Source organism: Neovison vison, chromosome 7, assembly GCF_020171115.1.
Source record: "Neovison vison isolate M4711 chromosome 7, ASM_NN_V1, whole genome shotgun sequence".
NCBI classification, from domain to species: Eukaryota; Metazoa; Chordata; class Mammalia; order Carnivora; family Mustelidae; genus Neogale; species Neogale vison.
The window spans coordinates 151729391-151754729 of record NC_058097.1 but is presented as its reverse complement, the minus strand read 5'-3'; the positions used below and the strand labels follow the sequence as shown (position 1 = coordinate 151754729).

The following is a 25339-nucleotide window of genomic DNA, read 5'->3' as shown; positions in this document are numbered from 1 at the left end:
TCAATGCCTTTTGTCCATTTTTATTGAACTTTTTGCTTATTGATTTGTACTAGTCATTTATATATTTTGAATACAAGTCATTTGTTATATAAACATAGTGAAAATATTGGCTAATTTTGTGGCTTGCCTTTTGATTTTCTTTTAGATCTCTTTTGATAAAAAGAAATTTTTAGTTGCATATAAAGTAACTAATGAATCATTGAACACTACAACAAAAACTTATGTACTATATGTTGGCTAACTGAACATAATAAAACAGATTTTTAGTTACAAATTCAAAATTAGCAATCTTATTCATGGTTAGTGCTTTGTTTTATAGATTTAACTTTTAATTCTATGTCTGTGATCCAACACAAAAAATAATTGTATATGGTGTGAAGTAGAGATCAAGATTTATTTTTCCATTTACAGATACTCAGTTCCTGAATTTGTTGAAAAGGCTCTTTTCCAATTTGAATTGCCTTGGCAACTTTGTCAAATATCAGTCAACTCTTTATGTGTGGATGTATTTCTGGATTTTCTTTTCTCTTTGATTAATCTATTTGATTATCATATCAATCTCATATCCTCATATCAACACTGTCTTAATAACTTTATAATAAGTCTCAAAATAGTATAAGTCCTCCTACACTGTACTTCCATAGTGGCTGATATATATATATGTGTGTATATGTACATATATATGTAAATATATATATATATAAATTTGTTAGAAAACATATAATCAAACCCTAGTAATAATTTTTTTTAAAGATTTTATTTATTTACTTGACAGAGAGAGATCACAAGTAGGCAGAGAGGCAGGAAGAGAGAGAGAGGAGGAAGCAGGCTCCCCGCTGAGCAGAGAGCCCGATGCGGGACTCGATCCCAGGACCCTGAGATCATGACCCGAGCCGAAGGCAGCGGCTCAACCCACTGAGCCACCCAGGCGCCCCCCTAGTAATAATTTTTATAGAAATTATTTTTTTAGGGGGGACCTGGGTAGCTCAGTGGGTTAAAGTCTGACCTGCCTTCGGCTCAGGTCACGATCCCAGGGTCCTGGGATCAAGCCCTGCATCGGGGCTGTCTGCTCAACGGAGAGTCTGCTTCCTCCTCTCTCTCTCTCTCTGCCTGCCTCTCCACCTACTTGTGATATCTCTCTCTGTCAAATAAATAAATAAAAATCTTTTTAAAAAATAAGATTTTTTAAAAAAGAAACTTTTTTCTGATCTCATATTGGCTAGGACCTCTGATACAACATTCAATAAATTTAGGCAAACATCCTTGTCTTATTTCTGATCTTAGGAGGAAAGTATTCAATCTTTCTTAATTAAGTATCATATTAACTATAGGTTTTTCATAAGTTTTCTTTACTAATTATTGAAAATTATTCCGATGGTATTGAATTTGGTCATCATTTTTTCATATAGTTAGGCAATCACATGATTTTTCTCCTTAATTCTACTAATGGAGTATACCAATTGACTTATTTTTCAATGTTAAACTACCTTGTATTCCTGGAATAAACCCCACTTGGTTAGGATGTGCTATCAAATTTGTATATTACTGGAATCAGTTTGCTAGTATTTTGGTAGGGATAACTGGCCTGTGTTCATGAAAGATACTGATCTTGTAATTTTCTTTCTTGTAATTTTCTTTCTTGTAACTTCCTTGTCAAGTTCTTATATCAGGGTTTTGTTTACCTCCTAAAATGTATTAAAGTATTCCCTATTGATCTATTTTCTGAAAATGTTCATATAACATGTATTGTATTCCTTAAATATTTGATAAAATTACATGGGAAAGAAATCTGTATCCCACATATTTTAATATGTTGTGTTAACATATTTTGTACTACTGTTTAATTTCCCTTATGACTTTTTTAAGACCCATGGGTTATTTTAAGTGCGTTGTTTACTTTTCAAGTACTTGGTGATTTCCTATATTTATTATTGCTTTTAATTTATAATTTAATTCCATTATGGTTGGCAAACCATAATATACAGGGCTGACTGTATTTCAGCCCTTCAAAATGTATTCAGACTTGTTTTATGGCCCTTATATAGCCTATCTGAGTAAATAGTCCATGTGCACTTCAAATTAATATTTCTTCAGGTTTAGAGTATATTTTATGGTTATCACTCAGGTCAAGTTGATCAATGGTCAACTTTACCATATCTTTAAAGATTTTTTATCTGGCTCTCCTATCAGTCACTGACAGAACTGTTAAAAAGTTCTAGTTACAATTGTGGATTCTCCTCTATTTTTCCTTTTATTTCTGTCAGTTTTGCTTTGTGTATTTCAAAGATCTGTTATTAGGTGTATACATATTTTTAATTTTTATATATTTATCCTTAAATTTTTTGGTTGAAATTCAATTTAGGTAACATATACTGTACTGTCAGTTTCATGGGTAGAACTTAATGATTCATCAGTTGCATATAACACCCAGTGCTCATTACAAGTGCCTTTAATACCCATCCCCCAATTACCCCATCTCCTCATCCATTTCCCCTCTAGCATCCCTAGTTTGTTTTCTACATTTAAGAGTTTCTTACGATTTGCCTCCTTCTCTGTTTTCATTTTATTTTAATTGACACTTTTAGCATTATAAAACGAGCCTCTTTATCTTGAGTTGTGATCTGCTTTTAAGTCAATTTTGCCTAATATTATACAACTAACTTTCTTCTGGTAAACTGAATAGTACATCATTTTCCATCCTTTTACATTTAAACTGTCAGTGGGTTTATATTTAATTAACTGTAAAGAACTAAAATGCTTATGTATCTAATCTGACAAATTCTGCTTATTAACTGGAATGTGTAGTCTGTTTACATTTAATGTTATAATATACTTTAAGTCTGTTTTTCTGTCTTACTATTTGTTTTTTATTTGCCTCCTTTGTTCTTTATTCCTTTATTTCTGCTATATTGCATTTGGGGGAGGGAGGTAATTGAACACATACTGAAATACCATTCTATCCCCTCTACTTGTGGTTAGCTGTACTTCATATTATTAAAATACTTGGATACTTAGGTATACTTGAAATACTATTCTATCCCTTCTACTTGTGGTTAGCTGTACTGCATATTATTTTTGTACAGATAGTTCCAGGGCTTACCCTCTATATCCCTAACTTATAACAATCTTCCTTAAATTCATATTATATCTCTTCATGTAAAACATAAGAATATTAAACAGTTCAGTTCCATTTACTCTGTCCTTTGTGATATTTTTATACATATTTTACATAAGCTATATATTTACATATATTTTATATGCATTATAAACTTAACTACTTCAAAGAATTTAATAAAACTATTTTATGCATATATTTACTATTTTCAGTGCTCTTTTTTCCTTCCTATAGATCTAAATTTTCATATAGTATTTCTCTTCAACATGAAAAATTTCCTTTAGCATTTTTGTAGTATAAGTTTGTTGGAAAGAAATTCTCTCACTTTTTACCTGAAAATATTCTTATTTAAAATGTGTTTTTGAGGGTCACCTGGGTGGCTTTTAGTGGGTTAAAGCCTCTGCCTTCAGCTCAGGTCATGATCTCAGGGTCCTGGGATAGAACCCCACATTGGGCTATCTGTTCAGCAGGGAGCCTGCTTCCCCCTCTCTCTCTGCCTACTTGTGATCTCTGTCAAATAAATAAATAAAATCTTTTTAAAAAATGTGTTTTAGATTTAAAAAATTTTATGCTAGCTATAGAATTCTAAATTGATAGGTTTATTTTTCCTTTTAGCACTCTAAATACATTGGCCCTTCATTTTCTTACCTCATTTTTTATGAAAGTCTTTCATAATTCTTATTATTCCTATAATTATATCTTTTTTCAGAAGTTTTGATTACATTTTTCCTCTGTATTTAGTTTTCATCAGTTTGACTTTGTGTCAGTGTGTAATTTTCTTTGTATTCATTTTGCTTAGGACTCTGAATTTCCTGGGTCTGTGGGTTAATTTTATAATTTTGTAATCAAATTTGGAAAATGTTTTTAATTCAGTTATTTTTCTGACCCATTTTTCTCCTCCTGGGACTTCAACTACTTATATGTAAGACTACTTGATAGAGACACAAATGTCATTCTACTTATTTAAACTCTTTTCTGTTTCTCTTAACCGGATAATAGAATACTGAATAACTTTTATTGACTTGGTCTTCAGGTTCTCTATCCTTTCTTTCACATTATCCAATCTGATGTTTTTCCCAACAATGATTTTACTTCAGATATATTTTCAGATATATAATTTTAATTTGATTCTTTTATGCAGTTTCTAAATCTCTCCTTAAATCCTCATATCAGGAGGTAATTAGGAGAACCATTGGACCCAGACAATCAGACACTCTCACCTCCTTTCCTGTCCTTGGGAGTATGCTCTGCCTACCATCCTCACACTGGGAGCTGTTCCCAGGACATATCCTTGAGAGAGTAAGTTGTCTGAGACCATCTGGGTGGTCTACTTGACTAAGCTCAGTTAAGGCCTCTATACAAACTTTTAAAGTTCTGGTGGGTGGATGTAGAGATCAACTCACCTTGTGGCTGCCCAAGACAGGACTCATATGTAAGTTCCTTTATTAAATCTTCTACCCACCAATCTGGAGTAACTTGCCTCTTTCTTCGATCTTTCCTTGCCTTCTGTGTACAGGGACCTGTTTCAGATTACACCTAGGAAGCTCCCAAGAAGGTTGCCTACTAACAATTATTACCTATTTACCCATCTTCTTTGTATTTTTTAAACTGTTTTTATAGTTATGGTAAAATATTTGTTTTAATATTTAATTCTAAACACAAAGAGAAAATATTTGTTTAACCCAAATTATGATCTATGAGAAGTCTCTCTCTGCTAACTTTGTGTCCCCTTGATTATGCTTTTTTGGTATGTATAGTAATTTTTCAATGTATACCAGACATTGTAAATGATGTATTGAAAAATCTCTTGATCTCATTTTCTTGCCTTGAGGAGTTTTTAGTTTTTGTCTAGCAGGCATGATTTACTTATTGATGTGTCAAGATCTTATCTTAAGAGGTTTAACTTCAGGCTTTCAGATTTTATTTTCCTATATTTCTCTTAGTCTAAGATCAAAGTCTTTAGTATGTGATGTACTATTAAGGCACAGCTTTTATGAAGGTTTAAAGTCTGAGATGTTACCAATTGTTCTCAACTTACTGAAACTAAAATACCGAACTCTGTCTTCCCAACAGGAAATTGCTGATACTAGGGATGCTACCCTAATTTAAGCTGTTGTACAGTTACTTTCTTAGTTTCAGTCTCTCTGACCTTGTAATACAGGAAAAACTATATCTGGTGTCCAGGATCACTGCTCCTTCATTCTTGTCCAACCGGTTCATCTTAACATGTACTGCTCTATTATCTCATCTTCTCTTTAGGTCCACCTATTCTCCTCACTTACTGGTCCACTCTAGAGTCCTTTGTTTCTCTTTCCCTTCTGATATCCACTATTTAAGCAATCTCCCAGCAGGGTTAGAGGTCCAAGTCCTTCTCATGACACTACTTTTCTCTATTTTGTAACTCTAACAGGCCTGGGGCCAACATTATATCCTATTCAGATGAATGACTCAAACAAGTGTCTTAAATAAGTTACTACTATAATATATGCTTTGAAGTAATGAGTAGATATAAAGTATCTGTCTGGACCATCTCAAGAGTCAGAAGATGGATATTAAATGTTTTGGTGGCTAGAAACAGAAGACTATCCTTGTGAAGTGGGTCAGGACAATCCATTCAGTTTTTCTAAGAAATAGAGACAGTTGCAGTCTTAAGATTGGTATACAGAGCCTGAGCCACCCTAGGATGCAAGGTCAGAAGGGGAAAAAGACAGCAAACAAGGGAAGAAACTGATGAACTAAGAATCTGTATAAGAATGTATTATGTTAATACAGTGTTTCTCAATGGGGATTCTGACTTCTGGGATTCTTGGTGGAGGGAGACAAGGGGTATACCCCTTGTCCTACAACTTTCTTGCATAGAAGTTATTTCCTCTAAAAGCAAATACTGTATTTCTCTACCTACACTGTACTAAGGTATAACCAGGCTTGAAAACCATGAAAAGTGATGAAGTAGATCTTCTTCTTAAAGAGAGCAAGAAACTTCTTGCAAAGCACCTTCTTCAAATAAGGTCATGTCATGATATTCAGGCAGAGAAACTTTTCTCTCCTTGTGAAGGGAAAATAAGTGCTTCTGCCAGCCTGGAAGATTCAGAAAATATGGAAGGTTGAGCAGTTGTAGGCTCATTCACTGAAATGCTTCATTTCTTGCTCTTTCTGTATCAGGTCACTTTCTGTATCAGGTCATCTACACCAAAGCAAACTTTTTATTGAGACTGAACATTCAGTTGTCTTCTTATTTATGCCCGCCTTAAAATCCTACCCTGGGTCTGATTTTCAATAGTCTGTCTTCTGGCTACAGAAATCTTTGAAAGCTACCATGGAGGACCTCTGCCTTTTACTGGTATAGGCCAAAAGTAAGATTTTTTAAAACTCCAATTTTCTGCATGGGTGGGGGATAGTCTTTTTTTTTTTTTTTTTAAGATTTTACTTAATTATTTGACAGAGAGAGAGGAATGCACAAGCAGGGGGAGCTGCAGGGAGAGGGAGAAGCAAGCTCCCAGGCCTGATGTGGGTCCTGGGATCCCAGAATCATGACCTAAATTGAAGGCAGACACTTAACCGACTGAGCCACCCAGACATGGTTGGGGGGATAGTCTTATTAGCCCAAAGATTAAGAGCAGGAGCTTTTAGATACATGTACATAGAATTTTTTAAACTAATAATATATATATAATCTCCCACTTTGACAATTTTAAGTGGGCAAACTAGTAGCAAAACTTCCTAGAAACCATCTTAGGATTCTGCCTGTGCCAGGCTCAAATACTTCTGTGGTTATCACATCTGTGGAGCAGAGGAATGCATTATTGGAACATGCTGGGATGTCTGTACCCTGAAAGTAAAGTAGTAGAGACACAGACTCTCCTCCCCTCCAATCTCTTCCAGTTTTTGATGTCAGTAGAGCCACAGAATCTAAGAGTAGTTGTGCACGGTGACAGCCATTAAAATGAGAGAAGTCTCCAAGTTCAATGTTGCTGTTTAGAAAAGGTAGAAATGACAAAGCCAGGGGTGCCTGGGTGGCTCAGTGGGTTAAAGCCTCTGCCTTCAGCTCAGGTTATAGTTGGTGCAGCCACTTTGAAAAACAGTGTGGAGATTCCTCAAGAAATTAAAAATAGAGCTTCCCTATGACCCTGCAATTGCACTACTGGGTATTTACCCCAAAGATACAGATGGAGTGAAAAGAAGGGCCATCTGTACCCCTATGTTTATAGCAGCAATGGCCATGGTCACCAAACTGTGGAAAGAACCAAGATGCCCTTCAACAGACGAATGGATAAGGAAAATGTGGTCAATATATACTATGGAGGATTATGCTTCCATCAGAAGGGATGAATACCCAACTTCTGTAGCAACATGGACGGGACTGGAAGAGATTATGCTGAGTGAAATAAGTCAAGCAGAAAGAGTCAATTATCATATGGTTTCACTTACTTGTGGAGCATAACAAATAGCATGGAGGACAAGGGGAGATGGAGAGGAGAAGGGAACTGAGTCAAATTGGAAGGGGAGGTGAACCATGAGAGATTATGGACTCTGAAAAACAATCTGAGGGTTTTGAAGGGGTGGGGGGTGGAGGTTGGGGGAACCAGGTGGTGGGTATTAGAGAGTAATGGATTGCATGGAGCATTGGGTATGGTGCAAAAAACAATGAATATTGTTATGCTGAAATGAAATTAAAAAAAAAAAAAGAACATCCTCTTAGGGGGCACCTGGGTGGCTCATTGGGCTAAGCCTCTGCCTTCAGCTCAGGTCATGGTCTCAGGGTCCTGGGATCGAGTGCCACATTGGGCTCTCTGCTCAGTGGGGAACCTGCTCCAGCCCCCGCCTGCCTCTCTGCCTACTTGTGATCTCTCTGTCAAAGAAATGAATAAAATCATTTTTTAAAAAAAGAAAAGAAATGACAAAGCCAAATGATCCCTACAATCCTAGATTGGGTGTTGAATGTCCAAGCTTAATTTTGCCAACACTCTCAATAGAACTTCTCTAGCCTTGGGGCATGTATACACTTTTTGTTTTGTTTTTACACCCCAGGGCTGCTTGTGGTCCTAAACACCATCACCACATCGGCTGTGAGTTTCTAACAGAAATAGGTAGGACCCTCCTCAGAAAGATGAACTTGCTGTATCTCTGACCAGAACCTTCCTGTTTTGGGGTGGTGGATGAAGTGGGCAGAAGGACCTAGATAACATGGGCTTGTCATATACAGGCTTGTCCAGTCCAGGATTTGTGGCCCTGATGAGGAACCTTGTCCTATAACACAAGCGATCTTTTCAAATGACCTCCTCTTCAGTAGCCTGTCAAACTAGACTTATTTTTTTGCCAGTACCATGCTGTCTTGGTGATCACAGCTTTGTAATGAAGTAATGTAATTACTTTCATTACTTTCATTTCACAGCTTTGAAATGAAGTAATGTAATGCCACCAGTTTTATTTTTGTTTTTCAACATTTCCTTAGCAATTCGGGGTCTCTTCTGATGCCATACAAATTTTAGGATTATTTGCTCCAGCTCTTTGAAAAATACCGGTGGAATTTTGATCGGAATGGCTTTAAAAGTATAGATTGCTCTAGGTAGTATAGACATTTTAACAATGTTTATTCTTCTGATTCAAGAGCATGGAATGGTCTTCCATCTTTTTGTGTCTTCTTCAATTTCTTTAGGTACTGGCATAAAAACAGACACATAGGCCAGTGGAACAGAGTAGAGAGCCCAGATATGGACTCTCAACTCTATGGTCAAATAATCTTCGACAAAACAGGAAAAAATACACAGTGGAAAAAAGACAGTCTCTTCAATAAATGGTGCTGGGAAAACTGGACAGCTATATGTAGAAGAATGAAACTCAACCATTCTCTTACACCATACACAAAGATAAACTCAAAATGGATAAAAGACCTCAATGTAAGACAGGAATCCATCAGAATCCTAGATGGACAGCAACTTCTTTAAAGATGTGTCTCCAAAGGCAAAGGAGACAAAAGCGAAAGTGAACTTTTGGGACTTCATCAAGATCAAAAGCTTCTGCACAGCAAAGGAAACAGTCAAGAAAACAAAGGGGCAACCCATGGAATGGGAGAAGATATTTGCAAATGACAGTACAGACAAAAGGATGATATCCAGGATCTATAAAGAACTCCTCAAACTCAACACACACAAAACAGATAATCATATAAAAAAAAATGGGCAGAAAATATGAAAAGACACTTCTCCAATGAAGACATACAAATGGCTATCAGACACATGAAAAAATGTTCATCATCACTAGCCATCAGGGACATTCAAATTAAAACCACATTGAGATACCACCTTCCACCAGTTAGAATGGCCAAAATTAGCAAGATAGGAAACAACATGTGTTGGAGAGGATGTGGAGAAAGGGGAACCCTCTTACACTGTTGGTGGGAATGCAAGTTGGTGCAGCCACTTTGGAAAACAGTGTGGAGATTCCTCAAGAAATTAAAAATGGAGCTTCCCTATGACCCTGCCATTGCACTACTAGGTATTTGCCTCAAAGATACAGATGGAGTGAAAAGAAGGGCCATCTGTACCCCTATGTTTATAGCAGCAATGGCCACGGTCACCAAACTGTGGAAGGAACCAAGATGCCCTTCAACGGACAAATGGATAAGAAGGATGTGGTCCATATACACTATGGAGGATTATGCCTCTATCAGAAAGGATGAATACCCAACTTTTGTAGCAACATGAACGGGACTGGAAGAGATTATGCTGAGTGAAATAAGTCAAGCAGAGAGAGTCAATTATCATATGGTTTCACTTATTTGTGGAGCATAACAAATAACATGGAGGACATGGGGAGATGGAGAGAAGGGAACTGAGTCAAATTGAAAGGGGAGGTGAACCATGAGAGATTGTGGACTCTGAAAAACAACCTGAGGGTTTTGAAGAGGTGAGGGGTGGGAGGTTGGGGGAACCAGGTGGTGGGTATTAAGGAGGGCATGTATTGCATAGAGCACTGGGTATGGTGCAAAAACAATGAATACTATTACGCTGAAAAGAAATTTAAAAAAAATAGTGGGTTACTAAAAAAAAAAAAAAACTAGACTTATTAAAGCCTTTAGCTGGTTACTACTAGATATAATATTCTGAAATGGTAACTCTAAACTAGTGATTTATTATCCTTGCTTCTTGACCTCTATGGGCAGGATCTGTGACCTTCAGACACACCATGTTGGCAGTGGCCTCCTCCTAGTTGTTGATAAGCATGGGGATCTGAGTTTCTTAGAATCCTACAGTGGATACAGTGGCCAAAATGAATACCTCTAATGGGGAAACAGCCTTTCCAGCTAGAACTGCATGTATAGGGCTCGCAGCTACCTATCCTGCCTCCTGCCTCTGAGTTCCTATTCTCTCCTCTCAGTTCGTGAAAATGATACATAGAAATGACTATAATCAGTAAATTATCAGTTATCTAGGTAGCTATAGATAAAAGCAAGAATTTCCAAATAGCTTTATTGTGGCTTTTTCTATTAAATTTGAGTAGTGGTTTTCTACCAGAATATCCCTATTTCAGTTCCCATCAAGTGTTTGGTTATTTTAGGGCTGAGCAGGCCAAGGGCAATGCTAGTTCTAGTGTGGGGTACCCTTCAGTTTCTGGGTAAAATTCCTTCTGGAAATTTGCAAACAGCTTTGGGGAAATTTCCACAAAAAAAAATTGAAGCTCCTCTCTGAGCTGCATCCTTGGAAACAGGCTTCCTAATCATGTGATATCATCACATCCTGATGTCCTGATCATGTGATTGATATCTGACATCCCATCCTTACCTCATTCCACTGCAATTTATCAACTACTCATTATCCCCACAGGCCTCAGACATTCAGATCTCTTAGTCCTTTCCCTTCCTGAGGACCAGCCATAAAGTCTTTTTTTGTCCCTTTGTCTTCCCTACTCAATATATATTCAACAATATATATTGAGCACCTATTATATGGTAGGCACTGTTCTTGGAGCTGGGGACATATCAATGAACAAAACAGTCCCCAAATTTCTGGTCTCATTGAGCTTATATCCTAGCAAATCATCTACATTGGAAGTGAGTGGGCTGTTCCACCTGTACCATTGATGCTCCAGCATGATCCAGGAGTTCTGCTGAGCAGAACTGGGTTTACCAGTACCAAATTTCAAGCTCAAAGCAGAGACATGCCTGAAGAGAATCAAGAGAAAAATATCACTCCCTAGGCTGTAAATAAGTGCTAGATAAATTCAACATATGCAGTGTCACCCTGTGTGTTTCCCACCATCCACACCCCCCCACCTTGTCTGTTTCTTGATTTGTGAGCTGGTTAATATTGAATTTGGGAGAAAGCAGTGTTAAGGTGAATATAGTTTACTTCTACCTAACCTTATATATAACAGGAATATAGTTCTTCCTTAGGCTTGGAAATGAAATGGGGGAAGGGGAATCCAGTGGGGAAAAGGAGAGAGGTGCCTGCACAAATTGGTATGCATACACATCCTCTCAGGTGCTGTGGGTAGGACCCCTAGAAAAGGAGATGTCACAGTGTGAGTCTGAAATAGTATAACTCTAATAAGAACAATGAGAGGACTAACAAGGTAATACTTAAATATACTTTTCCGTGGTTTCAAGTCCCCCCAAATTATAATTATATAAGCTGATTGTGTCCCCACAAAGGGCTCAACCATGGAAGCTGAATCATTCAAACCTCAAAAATTAACTCTCCACCACTAATTCTCCCCCACCCAAAGACCCAGGTTTCCCCACAGAGGTCTTGTGTTTCTGGGTCCTTCTGCTCTTCTGGGATATATCAACCCTTTTCTGCTGGAAGCGCTTTAGGAGGCCCTGACGTATCTGCTTAGACTTAATGCAGTAAACAATGGGGTTCATGAAGGGTGGGACCAAGAAGTGCAGGTTGGCCATGAGTACTGCCAGAGCAGGATAGCTGTGCTTCTCTACTCGGTGCAGCACAGATAACCCCAGTTTGGGCAAATAAAAGATGAGAACAATGCAGAGGTGTGAGACACATGTGTTGAGTGCCTTGAGCCTTTCCCCAGGTGATGCAATGCCCAGCACTGTTCGTAGGATCAGGGCATATGAGAGCATGATGAGGAAGGAGTCAAGGCCCAGTGACAAGAGGATGGAGACCAGGCCAACCAAGCTGTTGATCTGGGTGTCTGAGCAGGCCAATCCCACAAGGTCACAGTGTAGGCAGTAACAATGAGAGAGTACACTGATCTGGGGAAAAAGCAGACGCCGCAGGAGGATGGGTCCTGGGAGGTTGAGCAGGACAGCCCTCACCAGGATGGCAGCCCCCACTCTGGCCATGGCTGAGTGGGTCAGAATTGTGGCATAATGCAGAGGTTCCCGGATGGCAACAAAACGATCAAAGGCCATGGCCAGCAGCACACCAGATTCCACATAGGTGAAGGCATGGATGAAGAACATTTGTGCTGCACAGAGATCAAAGGGAAGCTCACGAGCACCCAGCCAGAAGAGCCGCATCATGGTGGGGAAGGTAGAGGCACAAAGTCCCAGATCAGAGGCTGCCAACATGGATAGGAAGATGTACATGGGTTCATGTAAGGATGGATCTGTGCGGATCAGGAGAAGGATGAAACTGTTAGCCAGGACGGAAACCACACAGATGAGGTTGATGGGGATGGAAACCCAATGATGAGAGGCTTCCAGGCCTGGAAAGCCAGTGAGGAGGAATGTAGAATGACCAGAAGTGCTGGTGTTGCAGGAGAACATTGTGTTTCCAGGAGGGAGTTGTCCATCCTACAAGTAGAGACATTCATTCATTTGATCATCACTTATATAAAGTCCCTAATAAGTGTAGTATGGAAAGGAAAATCTGCCCCATAACCCTTTCTTAGGCCATGAAAGAAACCTCATTCCCCTTAGAAGCCCATTCCTCTCCATCTCCTGGCTACTTTAGCCTTCTCTTTGGATATAGGGACAATGAATACATTGTAAGAGTTGATCTCTGCTTACTGCTTTAGCTACTCAGTATCTTTTCTTGGGCCTAAACAACCTTCTTTATTCACTTAAGCTATACTCAAAGGCCTATCTCCAGAGTGTCTCCTCAAATTAAATAATGAAGAATGGAGAATAATTTTCTGTCAAGATTTAGGTATTATGGTATTATGAATAAGCAGAAGAGACTCCATTTTTATTTATTCTTAGAGGCAGGTTTTCCACAGCCCAATATACAAACAACACTATTAACAGACAACACTAGAAAGGACACAGGCACACAAAGGATGTATTTTCAAAATCTTTGTCTGAGGAGGCTGGTTTTGGTTTTTCCTCTAGTGCTGTATAAAACCAACATTTTCTATATTTCTTTTCTGGACATTCCTTTGGGGCCACATATAGGTTCTTTTGAATGTGTTCAATAGCGACAAATTTCTCTCCTGAGAAGAATGGGTTGACTTAAGAGTAAGTATCCAAGAGTCCTTCAAGCTAAGTCTGGCAAACAAGATAGGAACTCAGATGATACACTTTTGTTAAAATGCCATCTTCCCCAGGCCCATCTCCACTCCCTGGCTGCTTGAAGCTTCTGACTCTGCTTTTGAGACAGTCCTATGGACATGGACTCAATAGGAAGGCACTATGCTGTGAAATAATCTCTTTCGGCCCTCTTGCCATAAAAGATCTTATGATAGCCCCCAAGTACTTTGAAGTTCTCCTTTGTGTGGGCAAAAGGATGAGGCTGACAGGCCTGAGGGTAACCATCTGAAGAGTTAGAGCAGCTGAATTTCCAGAACCCCAGGATTAATAAAGTTAAGCAAGGAGGCCAGAGTGTAGTGTGAAAGTTCCTCTGATCCCATAACTTCCCATCACACCTTCAGACTCTCCATTCTCTCCAGCTTCTCTCTTCAGCAACAGCACTGCATCTTCCCTGTGTCTACTAACTTCACATCTGTTTGCATTATAAATTGAATGTCTCACAGAAGCACAAACTGTAATTCCCCTACTTTGTCCCCAGGGCTCACTCTCTAATACCTGCCAGGCCTTCCTTCCATTCCTGTTATCCATGAAATCTCTCGGGGATGGGGGGAGATCTGGTTTTTTGTTGTTGTTGTTGGTTTGTTTTTTTTTTTTTCACTCCAAAACATATTCCTCAAATCAGATTCCAATGAAACTACAAATTGTCATCATTTGTCTAGATATTTATGCCTCCTAACTGTCCTACTTTCTTCAGTCTTTCTGTATTCATTATCAAAATTTCCAACAGAATTCTCAGAAAACTTTAAAAAAGGCAAGTATGGACAATTAAATGAGTACATGCATAGAGAGGAAACAGTGATCAGATTTGTTATAGGAGGATGTCTCCTATCATAACTTCTTTTAATGATCTGGCCCCTCATTCTGAAGGATCAGGTCTAAGTAAGATCTTTATACTGGGGCAGAGAGGGAGAGACCTTGTCCGTGCTACATCTGTAGCTTATTCTATCACCAGTTCCCTAAGCATTATAAACACTACTCATAAGATATCTTTCTACCAGCAAATTTACTATACTTGTTAATTCTTTTTTGTTAAAGTATATAAAACACATAGAAAATCCTACCTGTCATTAAGTGTCAAGATTGAATTTCCTTGAAGTGAAACAGAACATTGTCAGCTCCCCAAGAACACTCTGGGACCCCTTCTGGTCACCCCATCCTCTCAATGATCACCACCTTTCTGACCTCTAATATCACAGATTAATTTACCTGTTAGAATCATGCAGTATACACTCTTCTATGTGCCTTCCTTCGTTCAATTTTGTCTATTTGCTGAAAGGATGAATAGATGACTTGTCTTAAAAGCACTATCTTACTAAACTGACTTTCTGGTCTATGCTAAGCACTGTGCTAGGAAGTGGCATATAGCAATGAAAATTCACATAAGGCAGGGATAGACTAAAGGAATGTGTTTTTGCTTCAGTGTGAGTGTATATGGATCCACCCATCAGTCTCTGATGATGATGATGATGATGATGGTGATGATAAGAATAGTTGCTATCATTTATTGACCATGTACCAGACACTGAGTAAGGATGTTACCTACACTCATAACAATAAGATGAGTCTCAGGTTGACTAAATTGCTGTAAGTGAATGATCCTGATCTCAGCTCAGCACTGATTCTCAAGACAGTGCAGTAGACAGTTTACAAAACTTGTCCTAATGTCAGGCAAGACATGTATTATCTGATAGACCAGAGCCCAAATGGAGGGGCTTTTCCCCTGTTCAAAAAAACGCAATGGTCTATTCAGCAAAGGAGCAGCTTAGGGACCACCTAAAGCAACACTTTTGCCAACTGCCATTCCATATAGTGTCATTTTGTACAAAGCTTTTGTCCATAGCAGAGTGCAATGACAACCACAAGCCCACAGTCACACCTGAGAAAAAGTCAGTGTCTGACATCTCAGGCACGTGGAAGCTGATCTCTGATTCCTAGGGATCTGTATATCAGTGTGCTAGTGTTAAATCTACTCTGCTCTACCCCATTTTTCCCTTTTTGCTATGATCCTTGCTTTCTTCCTTCTCCTTCCTTCATCTTCAGGGTCATAGGTCTTTTTTCTTACAAAATAATGTAAAAGTCAGAAATAACACATTGGCCTTTTATAAATGTTCCATACACATATTGCTGGCTTAATCCTCAACCCTGTGGAGAAATCTTTTCCATTTTCTGATGAAAAAAACTGGGGTTCAGAGGGGCTAAGTGACTTTGCCAAGGTCTTGAAACTAGGTTGTAGTTCTGGGGATTTAAATCCAAGCTGGCCTAAAGAGAAAGCTATTTGCTCAATTGCTTTATACAAGGAAGAATTGTTCTGGCACTTTATGATTATTAGGTGCCTAGCCCTCAAGATAATTTAAAGGCCAGTTTTTCTGTCCCCTCCCTCCAAAGCCACTTCCTCTAAAGCAGATGCAGAAGTTGGACACTGGAATGAGGTCTCCCAATAAAAGCTGTCTTCAGATCCGTCCAGCTAGACCCTTCTGCTCCAGTCATTTCTAGTTTTTCTAGCCTTTTCACACAGGTTGTGACTCATCCCCTGGAAGCAGTGGCCAAGTCCCCTTCCATAGCCCACCTGCACCCAAGACCCAAGAGTGTTGTGGTGTTTGATACAGGGAGGCTGCTCCCTCCTCTTCCTATCCTGTGCTGCAGGAGTAACAAGGAGTTCACCAAAAAGTAGTGTTCTTGTCATAGAAAGGACAAGAACACTGACATCACAGAGCATGAACACAGGGAAAGATTATAAACTGTTTAGCACATGGTAGGCACTGAAATGTAATAACAAGCATATTTCACATTCATTATCTCATGAAGTCTTCCTACTTCCAAAGTCTATTAGTGGCATCACACACACCCCTTCTGGAAATGAAGAAATAGTCTGAGAGATGCAGAAACTTGCCAAGGACCACACAAAAAGTCCACAGAAGGCCAGCTTCAAGCTCCATCCATTTGACTCCAAAGTTCATGTGGCTGTCCGTTCCTCAGAATTCTCACCTCTAAAATCTTTGAAAATAATATTTATCCCTTAAGAGTATTGTAAAATAAGAATGCATGCAAAGCACTTAGGACAGTGCCTGGCACATAATAAGCACTTAAAAATGATAAAAGCTAATATTCGAGTATTAACTGCTTTGTAAGGTGGTTATTATTATCATTCCCACTTTGCTATGTGAAAACTGAGCCTCCAAGTCATTGGAAAACTTTCTTAAGATCATGAGGTAAGAAAGTGGATGAGCCTGGGTTCAAATCTAAGCAGTCTGACTCTAGAACTGTCATTTTTTAGCACGGTGTTATGCTGCTGCTTTGTGCTAGCTAGATCATTAGTGCCACAGATGTTCATCCCCAAAGAAGTGCAGGACTATAGATGTATGGGATCCCCTTGTTTACCACCCTTGCCTCCTCTCCAATCACTTATAATATGCATCAATCTTGAATTTCCACCATAGAAAAGTTTTAAGTTTATAAGGGGCCCATGTGCTTATTAACTGTCCCTGTGCTGCATAATGCATAAGTTTAATTATAGGCTCATGGTTTAGGAAGAAGAACTTTCTCCTCAAAGTAGTAGTCTCCTGAGAAAGCAAAGGAGAAACATGATAAAACTGTATCTGGAAAGAAAAAAGAGGGAGACAGAGAGGGAAACAATGCAGAGCAGATCCTTCTGAGGACGGGGGTGGGGAGGGACAGAATTAAACTACACTTTCTGCCCCTCCGCAATCTTCCTCATTCAGGTTCCAGAAAGAATTTGTCTTTCTCTAGTCAGGGAAGTCTGTGCCCATATGGCCTGTAGCTGAACTATGAGCCACTGAAAAGAAATGACCCAGCTTAGAGATGATTGGAGACACCTTCCCCCACCCCAAAAGATTTCTATGGCAACCAGGCATCAGTCCCCAGCACTCAAGGCGATGTAAAGCGTTAAGCCTCTGGATTTGCCAGCTAAGTCCTAGGATTGAAGAAGCCCCAGGCCTGGGGCCAAGAGGAAGTTTATGGAAAAATCAGCTTTGGTATGGACAGCTCTAGCCTAGCAGAGACCAGCATCTTGGAACTAGGGATCCGAGTTTTCCTCAAGCCCATGATGCTGTTTTGCTGTAGTCAAAATTAGCTCTATCACTGCTCTGCTCAGAAATAAGCTTAGCATAAAACTGCCTGGGTCACACAGCTATAACTGGGCAGTCACAAACTGTCTGCAGGGTCTCTAACTCCCCAGAAATAACTCAGGCTCCTTCCACCTCCAGCTGCTTTCTAGCTGTTTGAAGTTGCTATTATGATTTATGAATGAATGGGGATGTGTGGGGAGATTTCCTGCCCTCCATACATCTTTCTTCCTCCTACCACATATAAAGAGAGATTCTCAGAGCCTACAGCTTCAATACAGGACTTGGATCCCAAAAGCTATCAATGAGATTGCAGTGAAATCTGAGTGGAGGAATAAAATCAGAGTTCCTCAAAAGGTTTTCATTTATGTATCAATTTAGGATCTATATAGGATTAAAAATCATTAAGTAAGTCTGATTCTATCAGTCTTTTCTAAATCACTTTAAATATTTTTGAACAGTAGATCCCCTTCAAATTTAACTGTATCTATTGCCTGATTTCAAAAGCTGGCAACTCTGAATCCTTGATTAGATTGAACTGATGCAGTCTGGTTATTTATAATGAGATGCCAAGGTCTGGGATGGGGTGGGAATATCTCTAGTACTGAATGGTATTAAATTTTAAATTATAGCATCATCCTGGTGTACAGGCCTGTTTGTATAAATCAGCACCTATCAATGTGTTATAACCCAGCCTTCTGTGATCTTCCCTCCAGAATCAACACACAAGGCAAAAGTGTCTGCGAAAGTAATCTCTCCAACTTCCTTGAATGTTTTTTATAGCATGACTACTGTATGTTCTATTAAAATTATGTGTCTTCTCACATTAGCATTTCAGAGTTTGGGACAGGCTGGCCTCTAACCTGTATTTTATTCTGGATGGGCAGTACAGAGTAGAAGTATATACCAATAGACCCAGACAGCTTGGGTTTGAATCCTGGCTTCATACTACTGATCAGCCACATGCCTATGGGCAAATTTCTTAACCTCTCTGTCCTAATGTTCTGACCCATAACACATAATGAGTACTTTTCTCATTGAGTTTTGGTGAGGTTAAATGAGTTCATCAGGAAATCATAATCTTTTCGATGTTTACTATGATTACCTCTTACGTAGCTGACTGCCTTCTTGACTTAGAATGAGATGGAAAGTGACCCCTCCATACTGGCCGAAACTAGTCAGAATATGCTGTTTCAAGGGAGGTTTGGTCACACACCTGAACCCCAGACTGAGGCAGAGTCCATCCCCTATACCTGTCTTTGTCTCAAAATCAGAAACCCCATACTATGATGCAGGAAATCTGTCAGATTCAGCCTGTCCTACAAGAAGCCTCTGCAGGTGAACCTGGAGATTCATCTATAGCTCATTTGGCCCAGATTTGGCCGGGTAATTGAAGACTGAGAAGGAACGGTGTTTCCTATTATCATGAAGTAACCATGTTTCTCAACCCAGAACGGCAAGGAATGGTCTAGCTCAAAAGACGGCATTGATTAATGTAATAAGAACGCATTACAGATGTCCACCAAAGCATATTATGTTATAAGAAAAAGGATCAGCAAAAGCCTTAAAGTAACACTCATCTCTGGGATTTGGAAAGACCAGAGGGTGGTTGCCAGCCCTGAACAGAGACTGTTCAGTGTGGCCCAGAGGCAGAAATGCTGAAACAGGCTGAAGCTATAAGGATTCCTCACCCTGGGCCCCAGGTTTGACCTTCCAGTGCCAGTACTCACCATCGCTCCAGAGTGGGAATCTCTTTTCATCTGTTCCTCTGTTTGTGAAAAGCATTTTTTTTTTGGCTGTGTCAGTAAAGACCAATACTTTATAATGCTCCTGATGGAAGTAGGGGAATAACTGGTCTTCTGGGATCCAAGTGCAAATCCAAGAGATTTTCGTAGTTGAACTTCCCGAACCCCCTGAGTGCTGCTAGGCAGCTCTGGGACTTGGAAGGAAGCATCAAGCAGAAAATCCTGATGATTTTTCATAGGGGGCATCAGAAGAACACTAAATTGTCCCAGATTGAGCATCTGTCTTTCCCAAAGGGTCAGCCCCATGAACAGCCTGGTGACGGATGGAGGCAGGTAGGGACCAAGAGGACAGTTAGAGACCAGGGCACCCAACTGTCCTGCTGGAGCACCAGAGGCCATGAAAAATTTCCATTTCTAGAAAGAATAGATATAAGTTCTTTCCAAATTCTCCCAAAGAGAAACCCAGGTAGTGTAGCCAAAGAGATGTGCATGAGTGCTTCATACATGGGGAACATGTTAGGAGAAAACAGTTCTCTTTTTGCCCATACCTAGGGAATGAAGGCGGTTGAAAATGAAGCTATAATGATGAAGCAATGTCTCTCTCTCATGGTAATACCCTCTGAGGTCACACATCAAGCATGATGTAGTAGAAAAGCTGGGATCTATTTCTGGATCTGTCACTTACCAACTGTGTGGTAATGAGCAAATTAACCCCTTGAGCCTTTTATGCTTTACTTATAAACTAGGAATAATGCTTATTTCATAGGATTGTTAGAATTATGCTAGACTATGAAGGCATGCAGAAAAGGACTTGGCACATCATATAAGCTCTATAGACCCTCCTTTCCTTTCCAGTAGGAAATCGAGAACAGGCTTTCAGTAATGTCTGGACACCCCTATCTTGCCCATCCACAGGTCACATTCCCCCTAACATTCATAGAGGTTTGGGCAGGGTCAGGAGTGAGAGGGAGGTGGTTTAAATAAACTTTTTATTTGAAGATATTTTCAGATTCACAGAAAAGTTATAAAAACCATGCAGTTTCTACATATCTTCCCCTCTACTTTCCTTAATGTTAACAACTTACATACACACGATACATTTGTTGGAACTAAGGAATTAAGAGTGGTACGTTACTAGTAACTAAAGTCCAGATTTTATTTAGGTTTTGACAGTTTTTCTATTAGTACTGATTTTTTGGTCCTAGATCCAGTGCAGAGAACCATAGTGCAATTAACCATCATGTCTCCTTAGTCTCTTCCAATCTGTGATAGTTTCTCAGTTTTTACTTGGTTTTTGTGACCGTGAGAGTCTTGAAAAATATTGGCCATTTTAGAATGTCAAATTTTAGAATGCCATTTTAGAATGTCAAATTTTAGAATGCCAGAGCATTTAATTCACTAACTTCAACCATCCCCTCTTCCTTTCTCTCTAGCATGGAAAGGGGGACGATATAGAGGAAACAGGCTACCCTGCAGGATGTCCTGACTCCTCTTTATTCCACTCCAAGTCCTAGTGTGTCCTGCAGATTCAAGAACAGGACATTTCAAGGTTCTGTCTGCTTGAGGCCAACAGCATCTCCTGAGGTTTTCTTAGTGGTTTTCCCAATTAGGAGACCAAGATCGGTCCTCCATGGGATGTACCCCAATATAAGCTTTTCCCATACCTACCACACACCCCTTTTTCTCATTCATTGAAATCTTAGAAATTTTTCAGTTTCTTATGTTTCAGGATCTAAAAAGTTGACATGATTTTTAATAGAGTCTTAACTATTTTTTTAATTAACTATGTTGACATTTGGGCATCTTTCTGATGAAATTGTTTCTTTAGCTTTTCTAGCTCTGCATTCTGAGATGCATTCTTTGCCTTAAAGCTAATAAATATGGCTAATATTAGGTTGTCTCTCAAATCTGGAATGGGAGGGAAGATGGCAAATGGAGGTAGATGGATGAAACCTAAGAGCAATTCCATCTGCTCCTGAGAGACTGTTCTATTCGCTCTGAAGTCTACATTATCCAGTAGTCTTTGAAATGGTTCACAATATTGGGGTTCCACTTTACCTACAGATTAATCAGGCACCAATCCTATCCTAATTTATGCCTCCAGAAGAAAGTAAAGTATGTGTAAAAACTAAAATGGACTCTTTAGTAGACAAGAGAGAAATAGAGAAGTCTTTATATAAAGAAGATGTTATTTGAGTTGAGACTGGGAAAAGTTGGTCTTAAATATGTTGAAATAAAAGGCTTGCTGGGGTCGGGGGGTGGTACCTGGGTGTCTCCGTCAGTTAAGCATCTCCCTTCAGCTCAGGTCATAGTCCCAGGATCTTAGGATTGAGCCCCACATCAGGTTCTCTGCTCAGCGGAGAGTCTGCTTCTCCCTCTGCCCCTTATCCTGCCCATGCGTGCTCTCTCTCTCACTCTCAAATAAATAAATATTAAAAAGCCTTGCCAGGACTGTTGTTAAGATCATTGCATATGGAATCAAACAGGGCTTAAACCCTTATTACTAAACTAGATACCCTGTGCCAGGTACCTAGACTCTAAATGCATCAGTTTTAATTAGTAATAATTAAACCTATCCAGTGTTGCCATTCAATGGACTTCTGTGCAAGAGTCCATATCAGTAGAGGTAAACAAAGAAGCCTCAGTGAGGGGAAGCCCGTGCTCAGTTAGAGCCTCCATCCCTGCTGCTCTGGACAGATAAATAAAAGGCCAACTCTAAGCCTGAATTTTCACTATTTCTAGAAGAACCTAGACAGTCTTCTAGTGGCACATTAGTTGCATTGAACCAACAGCAATTTGTCCTCACAAAATAGGTAGTAATATTTCAAAGACAGATTCATCTTCTCTCCTACACTGCTTCTTCCAGCACTACCATTTTTAGACTTAAACCATCAGGATATCCCAACATCACTTGTAACTGAGAAACTGATTTTGCAATTAAAGAATTCTGAGAATAGGATTGCCCTATGGAATGCATTAGTCTTACAACATACACCATCAGCCAGAAAAAGTTGGCCCAATAACACTATGAGATGCCCTGCTAAAGGCACAGCTATGACACCAGTATGGAAACCCCAACGTATGACATAGGAAGGTTGTCCCATAAACTCTGATAAGTGATTAAAATCAACAAATACATGGTGGCATTTTTTTAATATCTACTATATACACACACTTCAGAGAATCAAGGGGCCCCTATTATCACCAAACTAATAGCTCCTTTATAGAATACTTTCTTTCCATCCCCCAATATAGTGCTCAGCCTGTTTAGTAAAAAAAAAAAGGGGGGGGCACAATGACAATGACTAGGACTTTCTACCAGAGTAAGCAAAGCTGGCTCTAATAAATTGGAATTTGCAACTATCCCTTGGCTCTGGGGCTTCTTCAGCCACTGATAAATAGAGGATGGGGTTTCTATACTGGCTGTAGTGAATTATCCTTATTACCAAGAAGAATTCAAGTGGCTGGTACGTAATGGGCCAAGAAAGACTATGCCTAAAACCCAAAATATACATTGGAGAGATTCCTAGTTATGATTGCCTGATGGCAACGGCCAGTGCATTAAAGACAAGAACATTAAGGATACTGATCCTTCAGGAATGATTTGGTTGACTCACCAGGAAAATAACACTGGAGGACAAAGGTACTGGCAGTGAGTGAGGGGAAGTTGGAATGACTAGCAGCTTTGGTCTTACAGCCAGTACCAATACTGAGCATGCCTGTGTTCTATCCATCAGTCTAGAAGCATATTATTGAATATTACCAAAGCAACCCTGTGTTATTTATTAATATCTTACTTAATAGGTTAAAAAAAGGAAACTCAGAGAGGTGGCACAGGGCTGGTAAATAGCAGGGTTAGCCCTGAATCCATGTCTGCCCTATCATGGGATCTGTGTTCTCTTCTACCACACCCAACAGTGACTTACTCACTGCCTATAGGAGTGAGTGAGTGCAGTGATGTGAAGCAGAGCATTTTCTGAGTGTCTGCAAATTCATACATGGGTCTCTTCCTTTGATTTTTTTTTTTCCACTTTGCTTTCTGGAACTATGGTCCAGGAATCGAATCAGTACAGTGATGCAACTTGGATGTTAGATGTCACCTTATAACCTTCCACTACACAAATTCTCTTAAAAACAGAACTGGAAATTTCAAAAAGGCATGAAGCATTTTTAGGTTCCCTAAATCTATAGAAAACATTAAGCAGTTATACAGGGACAATATATATATATATATATATGTATATATACACATATATATATAAAAATAATTCTCAATTATTCTGTATATATGTATATATATACATATGTATATATATATATGTGTGTGTATGTGCATATATATATATATATATATATGAGAGTTGGAAGGAATTGAGAGTCATTCTAGTCTCCTCGCCCTTCCTTTTTTCCCCTTCCTCCTCTACAGCTTATGACCACATCCCTCCCAGCTGCTCCTACAGCCTCTGCTTGAGCTGACGGGGCAGCCTGTTATCTCTGGGCTGTCACTAAAATAAGGGTCTTCCCTGGACCTTTAATCTCATGCATCTACTTACTATGCCACTTCAAGCAAGTCACTTTACTCCATTCAGACTCCATGTCCTCTCCTGGGATGTGAGTTTAAGAATTCCTAAATCACTAAATTGTTATGTGGCTTAAATCATACAACCTGCCATAGCAACAGTATTCACAGTAGTCAAAAGATGGAAGCTACCCAAGTGTCCATTCACAGATGAATGGATAAACAGAATGCATTTATAAACATTGGGATATTATTCAGCCTTTAAAAGAAAGGAAATCCTGCCACATGCTACAACATGGAGGAAACTTGAGGACCTTTTGTTAAGTGAAATAAGTCAGTCACAAAAGAACAAATACTATATGATTCCACTTACATTGGGGCACCTAAAGGAGTCAAATTTGTAGAGACTGAAAATTGAATGGTAGCAGCCAGGGGCTGAGGGGAGGGTATAATGGGGGAATTATTGTTGAACAGGTAACAGTTTCAGTTGGCAAGATGAAAAAAGTTCTGTGGATGGTACTTTTGGTCACATAATGAAGTGAATGTATTTAATGCCACTGAACTATATACTTGAAAACGGTTACAATGGTAAGTTTTGTTTACTACAATTTTTAAAATAAAAAATAACTTCAGAAAATCCCTAGTTCAGTGACAAGTACACAGTTGGTGCCCAGTAAATGTCAATTCCCTTCTTCTTACCAGTCACTGGTGTGACACCTGCCTTGGGGTCATGTGGTATAAATCCCTTACCCCCTGATGTTAAAAGAATATCAAATCTTTGGGCACCTGGGTGGCTCAGTTGTTAAGCATCTGCCCACAGCTCAGGTCATGATCCCGGGGTCCTGAGATCAAGCCCCACATTGGGCTTCCTGCTTGGGAGGAAGCCTGCTTCTCCTTCTCCCACTCCCCCTGCTTGTGTTCCTGCCTTTACACACACTCTCTCTCTGTGTCAAATAAATAAAATCTTTAAATGAATGAATGAATGAATGAGTGAATATCGAGTCCTTCCTCAAATGGACTTGTTTCTGGAAGTAGGAAGCTGAGGGTGGCCTGTAAGAGAGACCCCCAAGCGCTGTTGTCGCCATCCAAACCTCCCTAAGAGCAGCTCCCGTAAGTGGGCACGGCACAGCACGTTGGTGTGGAGTGATGGTGAACAGTGTCAAAGGAGGCAGCATGACTCCTCCATATTAGATGCGGTATTTTTTCTTATTAGATACTGAGGACATGGGAGGGAGCGGGAAGCAAGGACCAAGAGTTAAGGAGCTCTCACTAGAGCCAGCCTCGGCTTCCGCCACCTGCTGCGCCCTAGCTCCGCCCCAGCTGGCTTGTCACGCTCTCCTCCCATTCTCCGCCCCTCCGCCCGCCTCCCTTACAGACGCGCCTCTGACG

The 25339-nt window shown here is 39.7% G+C and overlaps 1 protein-coding gene across 1 annotated transcript; it reads right to left on the bottom strand.

Annotated features, from left to right (window-relative positions):
- Positions 1-11804: 11804 nt before the first annotated feature.
- LOC122913503 (olfactory receptor 51G2-like) lies at positions 11805-12842 on the bottom strand. Its single transcript, XM_044260210.1, has one exon. It carries the CDS (start codon positions 12840-12842, stop codon positions 11805-11807), a length of 1038 nt encoding a protein of 345 aa, XP_044116145.1.
- Between the last annotated feature and the right edge of the window lie 12497 nt (positions 12843-25339).

What these genes read in the sequence shown, in the direction of transcription:
- LOC122913503 (XM_044260210.1), bottom strand. Translation starts at nt 12,842, where the DNA reads ATGTTCTCCTGCAACACCAGCACTTCTGGTCATTCTACATTCCTCCTC.